Genomic DNA, 17,367 nt, shown 5'->3' with positions numbered 1-17,367 from the left:
GTATGATTTTACTAGTGGTATGCAAAGTAGATAAGGGAAGAATGAAAGTAATCATATCACATCCATTTCCATATTCCTTTCCTGGGGAAGTAATAAGTTTAAAGACATACCACTTGGGGGGGGGGGGGGGAGAGAGAAGAAAACGGCGCAGTAAACGAATAAGAAACTGGGTTCAAATCCGAGGAGGAAGGAGCAAAAAGGACAGGAAGTAGTATCTGATCCCCCTTACCCAACGCTCATACGCCGCAAGGGAAGAACAAAACAAGGAAATTCGTTTGATGATGTTTTTGGAGAATAGAAATCTTTGATGAGGCAAAAAGAAAAAATGCTTCCTCGTGGGGGGTTTCTATTTTTTTGATTAGAATAACCTCCCAAATTCCCTATGTCCATAACATATTCCCACCCCCATAAGTGTTGTCATTTCTTATCCTTTTACTTTCATCCCAGTCCCAACAGCCAGTACCGCCTCTAATCCGTTTTAGCGCGACTTGGCAGCGACCTTGGGGGCAGAGCCCTTAGCACCCTGCTTGCTCTGGATGCGCTGAGCGGGCTTGGCGCCGGAGGCAGCGGCCTTGGCCTTCTCAGCACGCTTGCGGCTCTCGTTGGCGGCCTTCTTCTCCTTGGCGTCCTTGATGGCCTGCTGGCGAGCGGCGGCACGGGCCTCGGGGCGCTGAGCGCGGCGCTCCTTGATCACGTCGAGGGAGGCACCAACGATGGCACGCTGGCTCTTGACGGCACGGCGAGTGCGCTTCTTGGCAACTTCCTGTAGGTTTGGAAAAAAGGGTCCCGGTCAGCATGTGGTCTCCTTTTATGGAACCTTATATCCTCATCCCCCTTTCTTCCCTCGATGTTGTTGCGATAGTCTCCACTGCCACCATTGGGTTGTAGTTGATTCCATCCAGTATATCATCAAAGCGAGATTCAACCGTCATATCCAATCACATAGTCATGTATGTTCGCGTCGTAATTCGATGACATATGCATAACTCCAGTAGGTCCTCCTCTTTCCAACCAATGCAACAAAACAACGAAACAACAAACTCAACGAATCCAAAGGGATGAGTGGCGGGTACTGACTTCAGAGATGCCCTTCTTGTGCTGGCGACGGTAGAGGACAGTCCAGGCGATGCGGCGGGGGTTCTTGCGCTGGAGGAAGAGGGACTCGGACTTTCCATTCTGGAAGCGGAAGATCTTGCTGTCGCCACGGACGTACAGCTTACCCTATAATTTTTCAAAAATCAACCGTCAACTTGATATATCCTTATTTTTTTTTTTATGTATTGGTGAAGGGTCTGGTGTAGATGTAGGTTTTCGTGGCGATATTCGAGGCCGGTCGTTTTGTGAAAGTTGCTGGCGGGAAAGGGACATCAAAACGCACCTTTCCAGGGTAGATCTTCTGACCGCTGAAAGAATCGTCGTAGGTACGCATCTTGAACGTCTGAGATGCGCAGCCGGTCGAGACGAGATGTTGTCGGTTGGCGTTGGGTGGTTGAGTCGAAGCGGTCTCTGCGGCGAGCTGTTCGTGAGACTGACACAATTGTGGTGCGGTGCGGAGCCTCGCTAAGCGGTGCCACGTGACCGCCCCTGCCCTTGGCTGGTTGGCTGCCGCCTCAACTTCTCCAGATCTTGGGGATCGGGATGTATGTGCTTGATGAGTTGGTTTTAAGGTTGTATTACTTGGTATTTTGACAGTTTAATATTTGAATTTGAAAAGTTAACTGGAATTATGGTCGCATATTTGCATTGATGACTTTATAATACATACATTGGCCCCAATGCTCGCTATTCTCTCCCTCCGGATAATGACCTAATATCATCAGAACTGCCACCTCCATACCACCCTTCAACGGCTAATAGATCTGGAGCTTCCTTTGGAACTTCATCTCTGACTGCTGTACGATGAATTTTCATCGGCATATTATCGTAACTTCGTCATGATGTTGTCGTGCTTCATAACGTGGCGCCCCGCTGACTACTCGTGCCAGTCGCATACGGCCCAGGGATCTGCCTTGCACTCCTAACAGCATCGGTGTCAACACGGACTCATGCAGTACTTGAAAAGAAACGAGTAAGATTCGCCGCTCACCTTGCACTGTATGTCTCGGCAACTCTTGTCCGGGCATATTCCGCAACAGGACGGGCAGACATGCTTTCCGCAACCTGGCGTTGAACACAAGGAGAACGTGGTCGCATCCTTGATGTAGGCTCCCACAGACTCCATGAGGCCCATTAGCCGTCTGCGGTCTCGTGCCACTAGAGGATCTGAACCCTCATCCGCGACTGCGCGCCTCAGTTCCTCGTACACGCAACAGGCGGAACCGCAAAGAGGGCATTCCCCGTAGCATTTGGTGCACCATGGGTTTCTATATCCCCAAATCCTAGTGTCACCACTTCTCTTGCGTTTCCAATCTTCCTTGGGGTCGCGCGTTTGCTGAGGACAAGCTGTGGTCTGGCGAATGTAATCAACCTGTCATCCTGTCAGCAGGTATAGGCTAATAGTTATGGGCTTTGGGTAAAATGCTACCAGGTCGTCGATCGAGCTCGCGCGCCCAACTGGAGAGCTATCGTGGTAGTCCGTGCCTGCACCTTCTTCGTCCTTGTCCTTGTCCTTGTCACTCTCCCTATCCACGAGGTTTGCGCGGCGGAAAACAATGACTTTCTTGTCTTGCTTGGCGATCTGTCTTTCCTGGGGCCAGACGTACTCAAGGACGGACTTAAGTGGACGGAGCCAGGAAGCCATTGCTTAGTCCCTCTTCTTATGCTCTGTATCAGCTGTTATCATGGTAGCCAAATATACCCAAAGTGAGAATACTCACCTGGAGAAGATTTGTAGCACTTTACTACCTTTCCTGGAGAGGCTGCGAACTGGACTTTCTTCGCTGCCTTCGCGCCTTTGTTCTTCTTCAGAATGCCTGCGAGGCTGCGAGCTGCAGCAGTTGTATTGTTGATCTTTTGAGAACCAGCACTGGTGGAAGGGGATTGTTGTGTGTTGGGCTTCGCACCAGCTCCAAACACTGAGTGCAGAGTCTGGGGAGAAGAGTCTAGGGACATTGCATTGGGGTCTTCCCTTAAATCCTGCTCTGTTGCCGTCATATTCACAGGATTTGTAAACAAAGCTGGAAAGAAAAGCGGGTCATCGTGATGGTCTGTGATGTGAAATGCTCTGGCGAGCTGGCTGGTGATGTCGTCGGTCAGTTGAGTGAGGTTAGAATCCGGGTCCTCGCTTTCTGCTTGAAAGGAGTGAGGCTGGTCTCTAGAATGGTGGGTGTCAGATATATCAAAGTAACTAGCATGGCTTCTTTTCCTCCAATCCTGCTGGCGATATACAATCAGAAGAGAAAACATACGTTGCTTCTCCAGAGGTGTCCATATAGTCCTCGTTGTTCATTGTGCTGTTGTTGATGGTCACTGTGAGTAGTTTGCTTGAAGTGCTTGGTTAAATAACTATCTTTTACCGCTTGATAGTAGAATAAGGCCGGCAGTCAGAATATCGGTATCTTCCTGGTCCTGAAAATAACTGCACGGGGGAGCATAAAGGAGCGTAAGGAAGCAAAACCAAGCTATACGATAGTACGTGTTAATATGAGTTAATCTTCGAGATTGTTCACTCTGGTACCGTAATGAATATGGTGAATCTCCTAGCTAATTTTCTCTAGGACCATACTATTCACATCTAGATGCCTTCAAGGCCAGGAAGATAGAGATAATTTCAGCAGTATCATGTTACTGGGTAGGCTATGGTATATAAATCGATAGTCATGGATCATTGTATACTACAAGCCAGGTGCATAATAAACCACCAGGACAGTTGAGCCAGTAGAACTAAATCAAAGTCGACGATCTGCTACAGGTATATTGCAATTCTATGGAATGAATCTCTAAGATCGAAATCGAAAAACAGATCGCAGTCGGATGAAACAAAGCAAATGCCTATACCACACATCTGGAATGAGCCACAGCTCTATAACCATACATGAGCACTTGCGGGGAAACGAACCAGAGTTGATGGCTATGGATGCCTTCTCATTGTATGAAAGAAAAGGTCCCGGAGAATCGAGGCCTATCCTAAAAAATGCCAGGAAGGCAGAATGTCGCAGTACTTTTGCTCATGGTCACATCACAACATTGCTGCTCCTACAGTTTGTTTAGCGGGTGGAGCCCTTTCCGCCTTTCATATCTAAGTCATCGCGTGGGTTCTAGTCCACTCCTTGGCAGTCTGTATCGCTGCTGGCTCGTCCTCCTTCCAGCGCTGAGCAACATCATTGGCAAGCGGGTCGTCAGGATTGGGGGCTCCCAGCAAAGCCTGGATGGAGAGAAGAATCGTGCGAATTTGCAAAGCGGGAGACCAGTTATCTAGCCGTACGTTAGCCTAAATTCTTGTATCCTCCTTCCAACGTTGAGGTGTAATATTGCATACTCTTCAAGACGTCCAAGCAAATCCGCCCCAGGCGGTCAATGTTGGGATGGTAGATCTTGGTCAAAAAGCGAATCTTGGGCGGAGTCATCGGGTAGTCCTCTGGCAAGAACAGCTCGAGGCGGAAAATGCCACCTTGAAAGAAGTCAACAGCCATACAAACAGCCTATGTATGCTTTTCTATTTACCTTCGTATGGAGACTGTGCCGGTCCGTGAATGGAGACATCGAAGTAACGCAGGTTATCTTCGTGAGGTACGGCGTTGATGCCAGGAACTCTGCAGGCGTGCGTCAACAATCTGTACTGTGATAGGGTTCTTTTGTTAACCGGATAACTCACGGCTCTGCCATGAGACGCTCGGTCTCCTTGATGATTCGCTTGGGCAACGCCATTTCGAGTCTGTGAATTAAGAACGTTTAATGTTCTGTTCAACCCCGCGATTTCACGGTTATGCTCAAGGTGGGGCTTACGGCTCTCCTGCAGATTTCTGGCAGTCGGAAAGCAGCGGATACCTCTCCCACGTAGCTTTGGAGCAGGCGGAACTTGACAGCAGCCTCTAGCGATGATCGCGGGGAGTAGAAGCAACAGCCACCTGGGATGATCCTATGGCTGGAGTTCGATTCGATATGGAACGACGTAACCGACAGAGGGGCTGCGCAGGTTGCATACACCGCCTGCCGTAATGGGCACTGGAGGCTGGAGGAACCAAGTGTGCAGAATCGGAGACTGCGGCCGGGAAGCAACTCGCCAACCCCGGACTTTGCGGAGTCCACAGCTGCTGTCTGAGGCCCTTGGTTCGGGTATCTTCAATTCCCCAGGCAAGATTCCAATTGAAGTAGTGTATCTTTCTCCCTGCTCATCCTATTAACTACCGTTTCATCAGCGCACCATCATTGGTCTATCGAAGATACGGTACATGCGCCTCTGGAATTCCAAGTTCGACCGCCCCCCCGTAACGACCTCCACAATGCGCACAGCCAATTCCACAGACCCGTTCCTCCTACGCAATTGATGAAAAGCCCATGACAAACGCGGTCGATATGATAGCGCCGTGTATGACCGCAAACGATACTTCCACCAATGTGCTTCCTGAAATTCTGAGTCCGTTTGAACGTTTCTCCAAGGCGTGGATAGCAGCCAAGAGGTAGCACAGAAACCAAGGAGCCTTTCACGCCCGGAGCCGGCGACGCCAACATGGTGGACCAAAGCGAGCCCAGGCCCCTCACGTCGGCCTTCGAAAGTCCAACGTTCGGGGAGGATAGCTCATTTCATGTGGAGCAGCCTGTTGGGTCTATGTCGATCTCGCCCTGTGGACGGGATGTGGTTCTAGCCTCCAAGGAAGGTCTTCACATCATCGATCTCGATTCGCCATATTCGCCGCCAAGGTATCTTCCGCACCACACACCATGGGAGGTTGCAGATGTTCAATGGTCCCCGTTCGCTGCCCGAGACTATTGGGTCGTTAGCACATCAAACCAGAAGGCGTTGGTATGGAACCTGGGCATGAAATCCTCGCCAAGCTCGATTGAGCACGTTCTGCACGCCCACTCTCGAGCCATAACAGACATCAACTTCTCCGCACACCATGCAGATATGCTCGCGACGTGTGCCGTTGATAGCTTCGTCCACTGCTGGGATCTGCGGACACCCTCCCGTCCCGCTATTTCATTCTCTGACTGGCTTGCTGGAGCAACACAGGTTAAATGGAACCGACAGGACCCCAACGTTATTGCCAGTTCTCACGACAAGTTCTTGCGGATATGGGACAAGCGAATGGGCGCGTATCCGATCAAGTCTATTGAGGCACACAACACGAAGATTTATGGGCTGGACTGGAACAGGGTACGGCCAGGGGCTCTTGTAACGTGCTCTCTCGACAAGACGATCAAATTCTGGGACTATACAGTGGACACAGAGGTGCCGGAGAAGGTGATCAAGACGCCGTTTCCAGTATGGCGAGCAAGGAATACTCCATTTGGATGGGGTGTCTTGGCCATGCCACAAAGAGGAAACAGTGATCTCCACTTATATAGCCGGAGAGCTGGGGAGGGTTCTACTTCGAATGATGAGCTTCCTCTGGTACACAGCTTCCTAGGACACAAAGGCCAGGTGAAAGAGTTTCTGTGGAGAGCACGCGGGGAGATAGAGGATGGTATTGACAATAGAGAGTTCCAGCTGGTGTCTTGGGGCACGGATCGTGAACTACGCTTACACAGGGTCGATCCGGATATTATGCAAAGGGTTGGCTTTGAGAAAGGGAAGACTTATGTTTCCAATATGCAGCTCACGCGCAAGGGCGCACTGTATAGGTCATATCGGGATACGCCTATCGATGAAGAGGAAGAAGATATGGACTCGCTGTCGCCCACCACTCGACAGAGCTCCACACCTCAGACGTCTCGTAATCCCGGCATGAATACTATCTCGGTCCCATACGCTCGCGCATGGACGCAGAGCGGGGCCAACGCCGATTCTAGGATCGGTATGCAGGGTCGGACAAACGTTCGCACGGATACTAATCCTATTTCATGGATGCGTGGCGTGAAAATATCCGGATGGGATATCGAGACCCTGGGCGACGAGATTACCCATGTCGGAGAAAAGTTCACCAAGGTTGCTTTTGAATCGGTCGATGTCAGACAACGAAAGGCAACTATATCCCTTCACGGACCATGGGGTGCTGATGGTGACTCTATCTTCATGAAAGTCGATATTAAATTCCCCGTTGATTACCCTCGAGATGCCATGCCCACATTCAGTGTGCAGAAGACTGCCGCTGTCACCGACCAACTTGCCGACAAGTTGATAGCTGAACTTCGCACGATTGCAGAGACTTTCCTGGCTCACAAACGAGGATGTCTCGAGGGGGTCGTTCGCTACCTCTTGGGCGAGAGTACCTTGGAAGAAAGCATAGCATGGATTCTTGGGGAAACGGCAGAAACCGTAAAGTCTCCCATCAACGGCCAACTAGGGGGTGAGGAGTCCAGCGATGAAGATGAGGTCGGCCTGTCACAAAGCCAAGATCTAGGCATGAGTTCTGAACTGCTTCGACCGGTCAATGCCAATGTTATGGTCCCGGTAGCCAAGGGATGCGGTGCACTATGGGCCAACGATGGTCGCTTGGTGTGCTTCTTCCCATCTAGGAAAGACAAGTCCAATTGGCTTGAAAACCTAGGGTTTAAGGAAATGACCAGGTTATCCAGAGCGGACAAGGTTTTCGAAGGCTTTGGTCGTCTGCAGACCAATTCACCTGGGCCTCGGACGTCTGTCACAATGGCCAGTACTGACGATGGCGCTTCTGAATATTCCGACGATTCGGACGCTGAGTCGTCAAGCTCCTCCGGGTCTTCTGGTATCTTGTCAGGGCTTCAGCACCGGTTTCCAACGCCCCAGACATGGCGGAGTGGTGGCAGTCTGGGACTCTATCGTCCGCGATCTACAGATAATTCGCAAAGGTCGACCGTTGGTGCGATGACCTCGAAGTCATCTGAAGGCTCGCAAAATGTCATCTCAATCCACGACTTCAGTGATCTGCTACCAGCCAAGCGGGAACTGGCTAGCAAATATCGTATCTGCGGCAAAGTCACGGACGTTTGTGCACATAATTCAGCTGTAGCCCTCGACCACGGTTATTACGAGCTGTCTCGGATTTGGGGACTTGTCAGGCTTATCTTGCACAACTGCAAGAGCTCAATGTTTTCATCCGGTTTTGACACCCTGGATAGACCGTACATTCAAAGGAAGGATAGCGCTGTGGATCTGAGTAACGACATGGGAAGCCAGGACCAACGTCACAAAGGGTTTCTGAATACCGTCATTCAATGGGGCGACCATCCATTCGGTGGTCAGTGGCTAATCCCTGCTCTCTTCGAACATTTTGAACAGATCGGCGACGTCCAAATGATCGCGATGCTATCTTGTGTTTTGCACGAGGCCAACATTGACGAGGCCTCCAAAGAACACGCTCATGTCAGTCGGGCCGTTTCCAGGCGGATGGAGGAGCATGCATTTTCATTTGATTTGCATTCCCCCAACTCCGTTACGCAGAGCAAACCGCAGACGGCCGTGCCGCTTGCTTCAACACCGAAGGACAGCCACGCAACGCCCATTACCCATAGTTCTGGGCGCTCTTCATCTGAGATCTGGCGTCCCGATTCCACGCCGCCATATTCCACAGGAACGACCCCTCCTCTAGCCACTCGAGCCGGCCCCCTAGCAGCAGACCGAAAGACATGGACCCAGAACATAGCAATCGCTGCTTCACCTGACCAGCAATCCCAACCACGCAGCGGCTCCGGCATTGGTTCTGTTCTGGCCTCGTCTCTTTCCCGCTCTCTTACATTTGGCCCTTCGTCAGCATCTCCTCCAGCAACCGCCTTGTCACGGAAGGTTTTCAATCCCAACGGCAGCCCCAACACAGTCGGAGGGCCAGGGGTATGGGTGACGAGTGCCTTTACTGCGAAACCAGTCTCAGCCATTCCCGACTATCTAACTACCTCCACCGCGCTCACGTCACAAACCCACTCTGACACGGAGAGCGAGCGACCTACTCCCGCCAAACCGTCGACAAAGGTTCGCGCAGTCCTAAAGAACCAAGCTGCTTTCGAGGGCAACGGACAATCGCAGAGTACTTTCCTCGACCCCAAGAAAGAATGGCTATACCGGTCGTACCGCGCAGCATACGCCCATCTGCTCTCTATATGGGGACTGCCCGTACAACGTAGCGAAGTGCTGAAGATCGGCGGGACCCCCAATCCCACCAAAGAGCCAACACACCGTCGCCACAGAAGCCACCACGATTCGTTCTCCCTCCCCAGCTCCAAGCGCCGCAGCTCAACAGCCGCACCCACCGATACCGAAAACCAAGGTCTAGAAATCCAACGCCACTGCATCAGCTGCGGCCAAGCCCTACAGCACTCCATCTTCGCAACCAAAGCACTCACCGAAGCAATCCCCAAGAGCCACATAAAGGGCATAACACCACCTCCCCTCACCTGCCCTCACTGCAAACCAAAACAGCCCCTCCCTCTCCGACTCCCCTGCATCATCTGCAGCGAAGTCGTCGAAGGCATGCTCATCCCCTGTCTCGGCTGCGGTCACGTCAGCTGCTTCGACTGCCATCGAGGCTGGTTCTCCATGGCACCCGACACCGACCAGGAAGAATACCACTTCTGCCCTAGCGGCTGTGGCTGTAAATGTGCCGACTACATCGACCCGAACATCCCCACGAACCCGTGGAAACTTAACCCGACCTCCCCGAGCACCCACGGCAGCGACACCTCCCTCCACCGACACCGCGCCAAGCCATCCGATGGATCCGGATCCTCGAAACATGGCAGTGAAATCGTGGCTAGTGTCGGCCAGCACGAAGAGGATCTGGATAACTGGCAAGCTGCGTCGCCGTTTGCGTCTCTTGCGCGGGGTCTCGGGGGTGGTTTGAGTCGAGGACTACGGGTTAAGGATGAGAGGAGGAAGTCGAAGCCGACTTCGGCGCCGTTTGTTCCTAAGAGGTCGTCGATGAATCAGGTGGAGAGTAGATGAGCTTTACTTTTCTGTCTTTGCTGTTGCTTGCTTGCTTGCTTGCTGTCTGTCTGTCTGTGTTGATCTTGACATTTCTTTTTATCTTATGATGCTTTCATGTATACCAATACCCATTGATTTTGTTGTTTGTTCCAGCGAGGTGTGTTTTATTTACCATATGAAAAAGCGAGTGTGTTTGGTATCGTTACCACGTTTATTATAGAAGGAGATGTCGAGGTTACGAATAGTATTAACGTCGATTGATATAATTGTCCAATCATTACGGATAGATAGGTCATGGCCTATGTATCTCTGCATTACAACCCCCCCTCCCCACTAATTACATGACTAGTCATCTAATTGGCATAGTAACACTATCTTCCACAGACCCAACAAGAACCATGAAAGTTACGGCCTCCTTAGAAACCCTCTCATCTTTATCCCCAGAAGTTGAGAAAAGTATAATCATTCCTTTTTTATATGAGAAAAGCCGACTGACCTCTTCCCAGACCAATAATCATAGGCTCCACAGCTCATGCCCCCAGCTCCAGCTCCAAGCTCTTTCAAGGATAGTGAATACCATAAGCAAGAAAAAGAAAAAGAAGAACGAATCTGCTCAGCGCGCACACTCACAGGGCCAAAAAAAAGAAGTAGCACATACACAAGCCTCATTCTCCTTCTTCTGAATATTGGATCCATCCAATCCAGAAACGGAATATTATACCGACAGTAGTTCGTACAACGAATATATGGAAGTTGGCAAGGGCAACGAAGATGATATCAATTCCTCTCAAATAAAATTCAAGCTGATGGTTTGTTAAAAGGATAAAAATAAATTTTTAATAAATTTACTCGACGTTGCTCTCGAAGTTCTCGCCCTCAACGAGATCGGGGATATCATCCTCCTCATCGTCCTTCTTGCCGTCAGCGCCGGCCTGGTTCTTCTGCATGTTCTGGTAGCTCTCGGCGAGCTTGCGGAGGGAAGCAAGGCTGTCGGGGCCAAGCTGGTTCAGGATACCGGGGACGAGCTCGGTGAGTTCCTTCTCCTCGCCGTTGCCGTAGAGGGCGAAGGTGTTGGAGGGGACGGAGGCGTGGACTATATACCATCATAAATATTTCAGTATGCTGCTGCTTCCTGTGATAGGTTGGGGTAAAAGGGCAAGAGGAGAGGTTGGGGGATGGATATACCCTTAGGAGCACCAAAGTGGATGACGTTTCCGTCCTCCTTGAACATGTTAACCTCCTCGATGGCCTGGATGGGCTGGACGTTCATCTTCTTCAGGGTGGCCTGGAGCTTCTTGTCGTCGGCACCGGAGGACTTGTGGACCTTCTTGACCTTGCGGCGGGGAGTACCCTTGCCTCTGTTGGGTTGTTAGTTTTCGATTCGTGGGTTCTGATATCGACGTGGGTTCGGGTTTTGGGGTGGTGATGTGTGGGTGTGTCTTTCGTGGGATGCGAATGTGTGTCATTATACGTACCCTGTCAGAGTGAGAAAGGTTATGTTAGCTTGAACTGTTCCTCATGATAACTTTTGTATAAAAACAATAATAACACGCAGCACTATCAATCAATCCGAAATAATCCTGAGCTTCCGAGCGAGCCTGTTTGCTCCTCCTGCTCTTTCCTCTTTCGTTCCTTGCAGAATCGAATCGGTTCGGGATCCCATGACACCACCAAATAGTAGCTCACTCACTCACTCACACACTCTCTCCCCCACCAACAATCCCTCCCATGAATATTGATTATAAATTGGATGCGAACGGAGCAATGGACAAAATATACAAAAGAAATTAAAGAGAAAAGAAGTGGTACATACCAATCCGCACGCTCTGCTGCATTCTAGCCAACTTTGCCTGATCCATTTTGACGGGAGTATTGAAGCTTGAGTGCTTTCAACCTGTAAAAGAGGGGGAAAAAAATCCAAAGACGTCAGAGATCGATCTTCCTAATTTTTGAGTGTATGATATGTGTATTGTGGAATTTGTGCAGAGTCATTTCTCGCGTAAAGAAGAGGGGAGCGGAGCGTTTTTGAGCGTCGAATTCGCGCGACCGGATCGAACTGGAATTGGGAACGAATAAAATCGGGACAGAAGATTCGCGGATGACTCGTCGTTGAGTGGGAGAAGCGACAAAGTATTTTCGAAATGTCCAGATGGGGAAAACGGGTTCTGGAGGGAGGAATATTGGGGGGTTATAATACGTACCTAAAGGAGATGATGGGGGGGAGTATTTGGTGCTGGAGAGAGAAGAAGAGGAGGGAGGTGAGGTGGGAGGATGAGGATGAGGATAGTTCAAGTTCGATGATGCGCTTCGGACGGGTTTGTGTGGGGAGCAGAGCATGCAAAAGCCGACTTTACGTTCTCAGTACTTCTACGACATTGATATTATTTTTCTACGCTGTGTAGCTCGTTAAGTAGAATTTAAAGATATTGTTCTTTATGATATGGTTATATTATGTGCCTTTTTGACTATGGGACTACAATTTTCATGGGAAAGGCACTTCGTGGACGTGCTGGATGAAGTTGGTTGTGGGCGAAACGAGGAATCTGGACAGGGAGGCTCCTCGGCTAAACCCTAACGATCGCAGCCGCTGCTGACTTTCTAGACTGGCGTCCATGGGGGGAGATCAGCAACATTTCAGATGTCATCAAGGTATAGTGGAATTGGCAGGGACATTGGATTGAAGGGTTCTTTTTTTTTCTTTTTTTTCTCTTTCCATGGGCAGCAGGTTGGTCTCTTTTTCTTGCGAGGTTGTTTGGCACCTTGGGACAAGATTGTGCCACCAATGGCTTTCGCCCGGATTGACGCTCACCACCCGCTTTCCGGCATCTCATACCCAATCCGGTAATCTGCGAGTCTACCCGTCTTCAACCCCGCGATCCGGACCCTGAAGCACCGTCGGTTATCACATCATGCTATTCTATAGGTTTTAAGAAATTGATACAATTATAACAGCCACGGCTGTCTCCAAACATGGTCACGCATATCCTGAAAAGAATAGCCGTCGAACATCTCTAACTACAGGAGATGCCCGCAGGGATGAACCAAACCATCATTGGAACCGGACAAGTTTACGATTTCTCTGCAATCTGCTGCTCAGTCCACTCCCACAGTCGCCGTGCCATATCGGCGTCCTTCGCGTACCGGTTGCCCGTAGCGTGCACCCCAATGGGAACATAATAAGCCCCGTTGGTCACCAGCTCTCTTCTCGCCCCGGCGGCCCAGAGCTGATTGAGTGCTCCGCTCCGTATGCTCCGACTGAACGCAAGGATGGCACCGATAGTGTACTTGGCTACGACACCAGTCTTGATTGTATGGTCCCATAGGTCGCTCACAACGGAGCCGGGATGTACCGCGACAGACAGAATCTCCGGATGGCGACGGGCCAGCTCCGACGCAAAGAGGATATTCGCTGCCTTCGAGGCACTGTACCGGGTCAATGTGTGGTCAGCTATTAAAGCCGGCGTAGAGGTCATGACATCGTAGGGAGGCGCGGCGACATTCGCGGCAGAGGCCAATGTTACTACTCGGACATCCCTGGAAAGTTCAACCGTTCGTTGCAGCGTGGGCAGTAGTAGCTGGGTGAGTAGGAAATGCCCAATATGATTTGTTCCGAATTGAATCTCGAATCCTTCCTCTGTCAGAGCGGGCGGGCAGTTCATGATTCCGGCGTTGAGAACCAGGAGGTCCAGGCGATCGCATTCTGACGTGAACTGCTCGGCAGCGGCGCGGATCGACTTGAATGAGGACAGGTCGAGGGCTATGTGTCTGATATCGGCGGATGGGACCTGCTCCCGGATTGAAGCGATGGCGTCTTCGGCTTTGGTCGCATTCCGCGCAGCGAGGTAGATGCGAGATGGGCGGTGACGAGCGAGTTGGAGGACGGTTTCTTTCCCTAGACCGGCATTGCCTGAGACAAGCAGAGAAGTTAGCGCACTGCGATAGAGAGACCAGGGTATATAGAACACATACCTCCAGTGACGAAGACAACCTTCCCTGATAGATCATTGATGTCGCGTTCCGGATTGAAGGTGTACCCCAGCAGTCCAAAGGTGATTTCACTCACCGTTGGACCAAAGCTGCAGTAGGACTCCACGGGGCGGGAGAGAACAGTTGAGAGGAAATTAACGACAGATGCCATTGATTGCGAGCAGCAGTAAGTGCTATCGAGACCACGTAGACTGTAGAGGCGCAGAACCACTCAAGTCACAGTGGGGAGAGGGTAGCAAGACCAGTCTCGAAGGGGGCACGGGCGCCGCCCTCGGTGCCGGAGATCATTTCGATGAATGGAAACTCCGTGAACTGTGACATCTCACATGTTGCATGTAGGAAGTAGGACGAGCAATTGTCTTGTAAATAGCCGAGAAGGATGCATAGCCTAGGTCGGACAGGATGACAACTGAAGAAATGCAGAGACAGATGAGATAGTCCAGGAGTAGATGGAGAAGGCTGAGAGTTTGTCTTACGTTAGTGGCATAGTGGCAGGCCAGTGCTTCAGCTGACGGTCGGAAGGCGTAGTCTAGTTTAGTATTCAACACATTTCCTCATCTTCTTCTCTTGTCAGCAATTGTTGCCCAGGATCATATCTTTTCAGAAAGAAGTGACACAAAAAGAACCTCCTTCACAAGACAACCATTCAAGATGCGCTTCCTTTGTCTCCACGGCGCAGGTACCAACGCCGAAGTAAGCAAGCATCTTCCCTGCTGGCGGGCATCTCTTCCTTTGACTTATCTCCGCTTCCCCGCCATCCAAATCTAACCGTTGGAACAAAAACAATAGATCTTCGAGATCCAATCCGGTACTTGAACAACAGTCCATTCCGCCAGACCATGATTGCCAATCTAACTTGTATCGCAATCAGGTGGCATCTCCTACGACCTCGCTAAATATGGCCATACATTCAAATACTACGATGGCTGCATGGAAGCCGAAGTTGAGCCTCGTACATCACCCCCGCCCTCCACACCAAAGAACAGATTCGGAGTATATTTGGAGACGTATGTGATGACTAGCTAACACTTTGAATAGAGCTAAAGGGCCTCTTTAATGGCCCCTTTTACAACCACTATCCCCGTGACCGGGCACCGGGCGAATATCTCGCCCCCGCAATGAAGCACGTCTACGATATCATCGAGCGTGAGGGTCCTTTCGACGCCGTCATGGGATTCTCACAAGGTGCTGCCCTGGCATGCGCCATGATTGTACACCATGCGAAGACGCATCAAGAGCCTCTGTTCAAGGTCGCCGTGTTTATCTGCGGTGCTGCACCGTTTGACAGCACGGGGAATGAGGTCATTCCTGACACTTCGGCTGAGGGCGAGTATCCGGTCAAGATCCCCACAGCGAATATTGTGGGAAAGCAGGATGAGCTGTATCCCTCTAGTATGCATTTGTCCAGGCTGTGTGAGCCGAGCAAAATGAGTTTCCATGATCACGGGTCGAAGCATATGGTGCCGTTTGATGTGGAGAATACTAATGCTATGGTGGCTGCTATTGAGGCTGCGGTTCAGAAGGCTTTAAGGGGAGAGTAAATGTGGGTGGAATATTCGATTACGAGCGATGAATAGATGGTTACTAGATTTCGTCATTTCATGCATCTTGATCTATTATGTATTCAAGCTAATTGTATGTTCAATCCTGCTTTATCGGCGCATCCCGTTTCTTTCCCGAGATGATCCCCAACAGCATAACCGCAATTCTCCATATAACGATGCCTAGGAAAATGCTGTATATGATTCTAGCACCTATAGACGGTGCAGCAGGCACGGATCTGGCGTCACCAAGTCATAATCCGGCGGCCGACTGACCCTCCTCCGGAGGAATAGCCTTCTGAAGGAACCTTGTCAAATCTTCGATCTCCTCGGGATCGGCAGAGTGGCCGAGATCACTGCCCAAGTATAAGCAAGCCATTTCAGCAAAAATGAAAGCGAACAGAACACTCACGAGTAAGAATGGAACTCGACATCCTCGACACCCAACTCCTGAACCATCTTGGCCGACTGCTTACCGAAATCAAACTTGACCACCTCGTCCTCCTCGCCATGTGCGATGAAGAAGGGCGTCTGCTTGTTCGGCCAGTTTTCGGGGAGGAAGTTCTTGATCCGGTCATGCAGCAACAAGTAGCAAGAAAGACCAAAGACACCACCAAGCTTCTCCGTGCTTGTGAGACCCGCAAACAAGGACATCGCTCCACCTTGCGAGAAGCCTCCGAGGACAATGCGGGAGGGCTTGATACCCTTGTCGATCTGCTCCTTGATGAGGGAGTTGAAGTATTCACGGGAACGGAGGACGCCCGGTTCGTCCTGGTGGCGGATGGCTTCTTCGAAATCCAACTATACAGCCATTAATCTCTTTACCCCGGGATTATAAATGTGGATGCACCACTCACGTCACGACCCAGCTTGGAGATGTCGTACCATCCCGGCATGGACATTCCAAAGTTCTATTACCCGTCAACTTAGTCCAATATCCCCAGAGCTCCGTAGGTGACAGTCACCGCATACCACTGTGATAGGGATCATAGGGGCGTTGGGGAAGATGAAGGCGACTTCGTCGAACATGCCGCGGCGGCGCCAGTTCTGGGCGAGAGCCATCCTATTTCGGTTCAGTTATGACAGGTCTCGTTTCGAAGGAGTAGCTCCCGTCTTTCATGTAGGGAATAATCTCGATTTACGTACCATCCAGCACCACTGTTGACAGGATAAAGTTAGCCAGTTGTAAATCATTTAGAGCGCCGTATGCTAGGGACCAACCTGTCGCCCAAACCGTGGGCCATGATCACCGTCGCGGTGTGCTTCTTCAGTGCCGGAACAATAAAGGGGGTGCGTGTAGTCATCTTGAAGTTATCACCCTTGGTTAGATGAGACACCGTACACAAAGGTTCGTGTTTAAAGGATGGAAACAGTGGAAGAGAGCCATGGATTATGCCGAGCGGACAGCCTCTCCCCGCGATTCTGCCGAGGATGTTGTCCTACCGCCTGCGGAGATTGGCTGCTTATCGATGATGGGATTCTTGATCGCGAACAGCTTATTAACGACGGCTACTAATGGATATATCTGTTTTGTGGATCATAAATAGGGTATCCGCTATATTAGCATTCGTATTATGAAGATTGTTCCAGGGGTGGACGATGACTTGTAGTACTGTGTAGTGCTACCCAGTTTCCCGTCGTGAGTAGACAGGGTTAGTATAAAGTTATATATTACTCAAGTGAAGACAATTACGATATTCATTCGATTATTTGACGCTTACTGGACATGAATAAGACTGATAGTGTCTGCTTGCTCATTATCAGGAAACCACTACGAAAAATCCATAAACTGGGTTTACATCAGATCTTCGTGGGTCAAAAACAATTACTATCGAAGGGTAACGGTTACCAACCTCCAAGTAATCGATTTCCACTAATATCCTAATATCCCATATTTATGTA

The 17,367-nt window shown here is 50.5% G+C and overlaps 7 protein-coding genes across 7 annotated transcripts; 2 read left to right on the top strand and 5 right to left on the bottom strand.

Moving 5' to 3' along the window:
- Positions 1-284: 284 nt before the first annotated feature.
- BO83DRAFT_407476 (60S ribosomal eL24 domain-containing protein) lies at positions 285-3,388 on the bottom strand (the record flags this gene model as incomplete). The annotated part of the gene is made up of 9 exons (XM_025533966.1): positions 285-763; positions 1,078-1,221; positions 1,379-1,560; positions 1,616-1,647; positions 2,087-2,160; positions 2,213-2,467; positions 2,525-2,742; positions 2,817-3,253; positions 3,348-3,388. 9 exons carry the CDS (start codon positions 3,386-3,388, stop codon positions 479-481), a joined length of 1,668 nt encoding a protein of 555 aa, XP_025389366.1. The 3' UTR covers positions 285-478.
- Positions 3,389-3,833: 445 nt separating this feature from the next.
- On the bottom strand, positions 3,834-5,018 carry BO83DRAFT_377551 (E2 ubiquitin-conjugating protein UBC13). The gene is made up of 6 exons (XM_025531026.1): positions 4,885-5,018; positions 4,754-4,813; positions 4,603-4,691; positions 4,418-4,549; positions 3,998-4,353; positions 3,834-3,930 (listed from the first exon to the last, which is right to left on the bottom strand). The coding sequence occupies exons 2-5, from the start codon at positions 4,804-4,806 to the stop codon at positions 4,178-4,180; spliced, it is 450 nt and encodes a 149-aa protein (XP_025389365.1). The 5' UTR covers positions 4,807-4,813; positions 4,885-5,018; the 3' UTR covers positions 3,834-3,930; positions 3,998-4,177.
- A 200-nt stretch (positions 5,019-5,218) lies between these two features.
- BO83DRAFT_335851 (Mtc5p) lies at positions 5,219-10,122 on the top strand. The gene has a single exon (XM_025528427.1). The coding sequence runs from the start codon at positions 5,609-5,611 to the stop codon at positions 9,953-9,955; it is 4,347 nt and encodes a 1,448-aa protein (XP_025389364.1). The 5' UTR covers positions 5,219-5,608; the 3' UTR covers positions 9,956-10,122.
- Positions 10,123-10,782: 660 nt separating this feature from the next.
- Positions 10,783-11,300, bottom strand: BO83DRAFT_310372 (nascent polypeptide-associated complex subunit family protein; the record flags this gene model as incomplete). Its single annotated transcript, XM_025527435.1, has 2 exons — positions 10,783-11,030; positions 11,123-11,300. Coding segments are annotated over 2 exons (426 nt in total), but the record flags the coding sequence as incomplete, so codon positions are not given.
- A 1,532-nt stretch (positions 11,301-12,832) lies between these two features.
- BO83DRAFT_377548 (putative short-chain dehydrogenase/reductase family protein) lies at positions 12,833-14,355 on the bottom strand. The gene is made up of 2 exons (XM_025531025.1): positions 13,907-14,355; positions 12,833-13,844 (listed from the first exon to the last, which is right to left on the bottom strand). The coding sequence occupies exons 1-2, from the start codon at positions 14,073-14,075 to the stop codon at positions 13,006-13,008; spliced, it is 1,008 nt and encodes a 335-aa protein (XP_025389362.1). The 5' UTR covers positions 14,076-14,355; the 3' UTR covers positions 12,833-13,005.
- Positions 14,356-14,482: 127 nt separating this feature from the next.
- Positions 14,483-15,608, top strand: BO83DRAFT_377546 (uncharacterized protein). The gene is made up of 4 exons (XM_025531024.1): positions 14,483-14,617; positions 14,714-14,732; positions 14,796-14,876; positions 14,963-15,608. Exons 1-4 carry the CDS (start codon positions 14,576-14,578, stop codon positions 15,463-15,465), a joined length of 645 nt encoding a protein of 214 aa, XP_025389361.1. The 5' UTR covers positions 14,483-14,575; the 3' UTR covers positions 15,466-15,608.
- BO83DRAFT_377545 (palmitoyl-(protein) hydrolase) lies at positions 15,517-16,826 on the bottom strand. Its single transcript, XM_025531023.1, has 6 exons — positions 16,687-16,826; positions 16,612-16,623; positions 16,438-16,528; positions 16,323-16,376; positions 15,878-16,266; positions 15,517-15,821 (listed from the first exon to the last, which is right to left on the bottom strand). The coding sequence occupies exons 1-6, from the start codon at positions 16,767-16,769 to the stop codon at positions 15,719-15,721; spliced, it is 732 nt and encodes a 243-aa protein (XP_025389360.1). The 5' UTR covers positions 16,770-16,826; the 3' UTR covers positions 15,517-15,718.
- Between the last annotated feature and the right edge of the window lie 541 nt (positions 16,827-17,367).

The sequence above is a fragment of the Aspergillus eucalypticola genome, assembly GCF_003184535.1.
Source record: "Aspergillus eucalypticola CBS 122712 chromosome Unknown BO83scaffold_9, whole genome shotgun sequence".
In the NCBI taxonomy this organism is placed as follows: domain Eukaryota; kingdom Fungi; phylum Ascomycota; class Eurotiomycetes; order Eurotiales; family Aspergillaceae; genus Aspergillus; species Aspergillus eucalypticola.
This window is presented reverse-complemented; position numbering and strand designations above follow the sequence as displayed.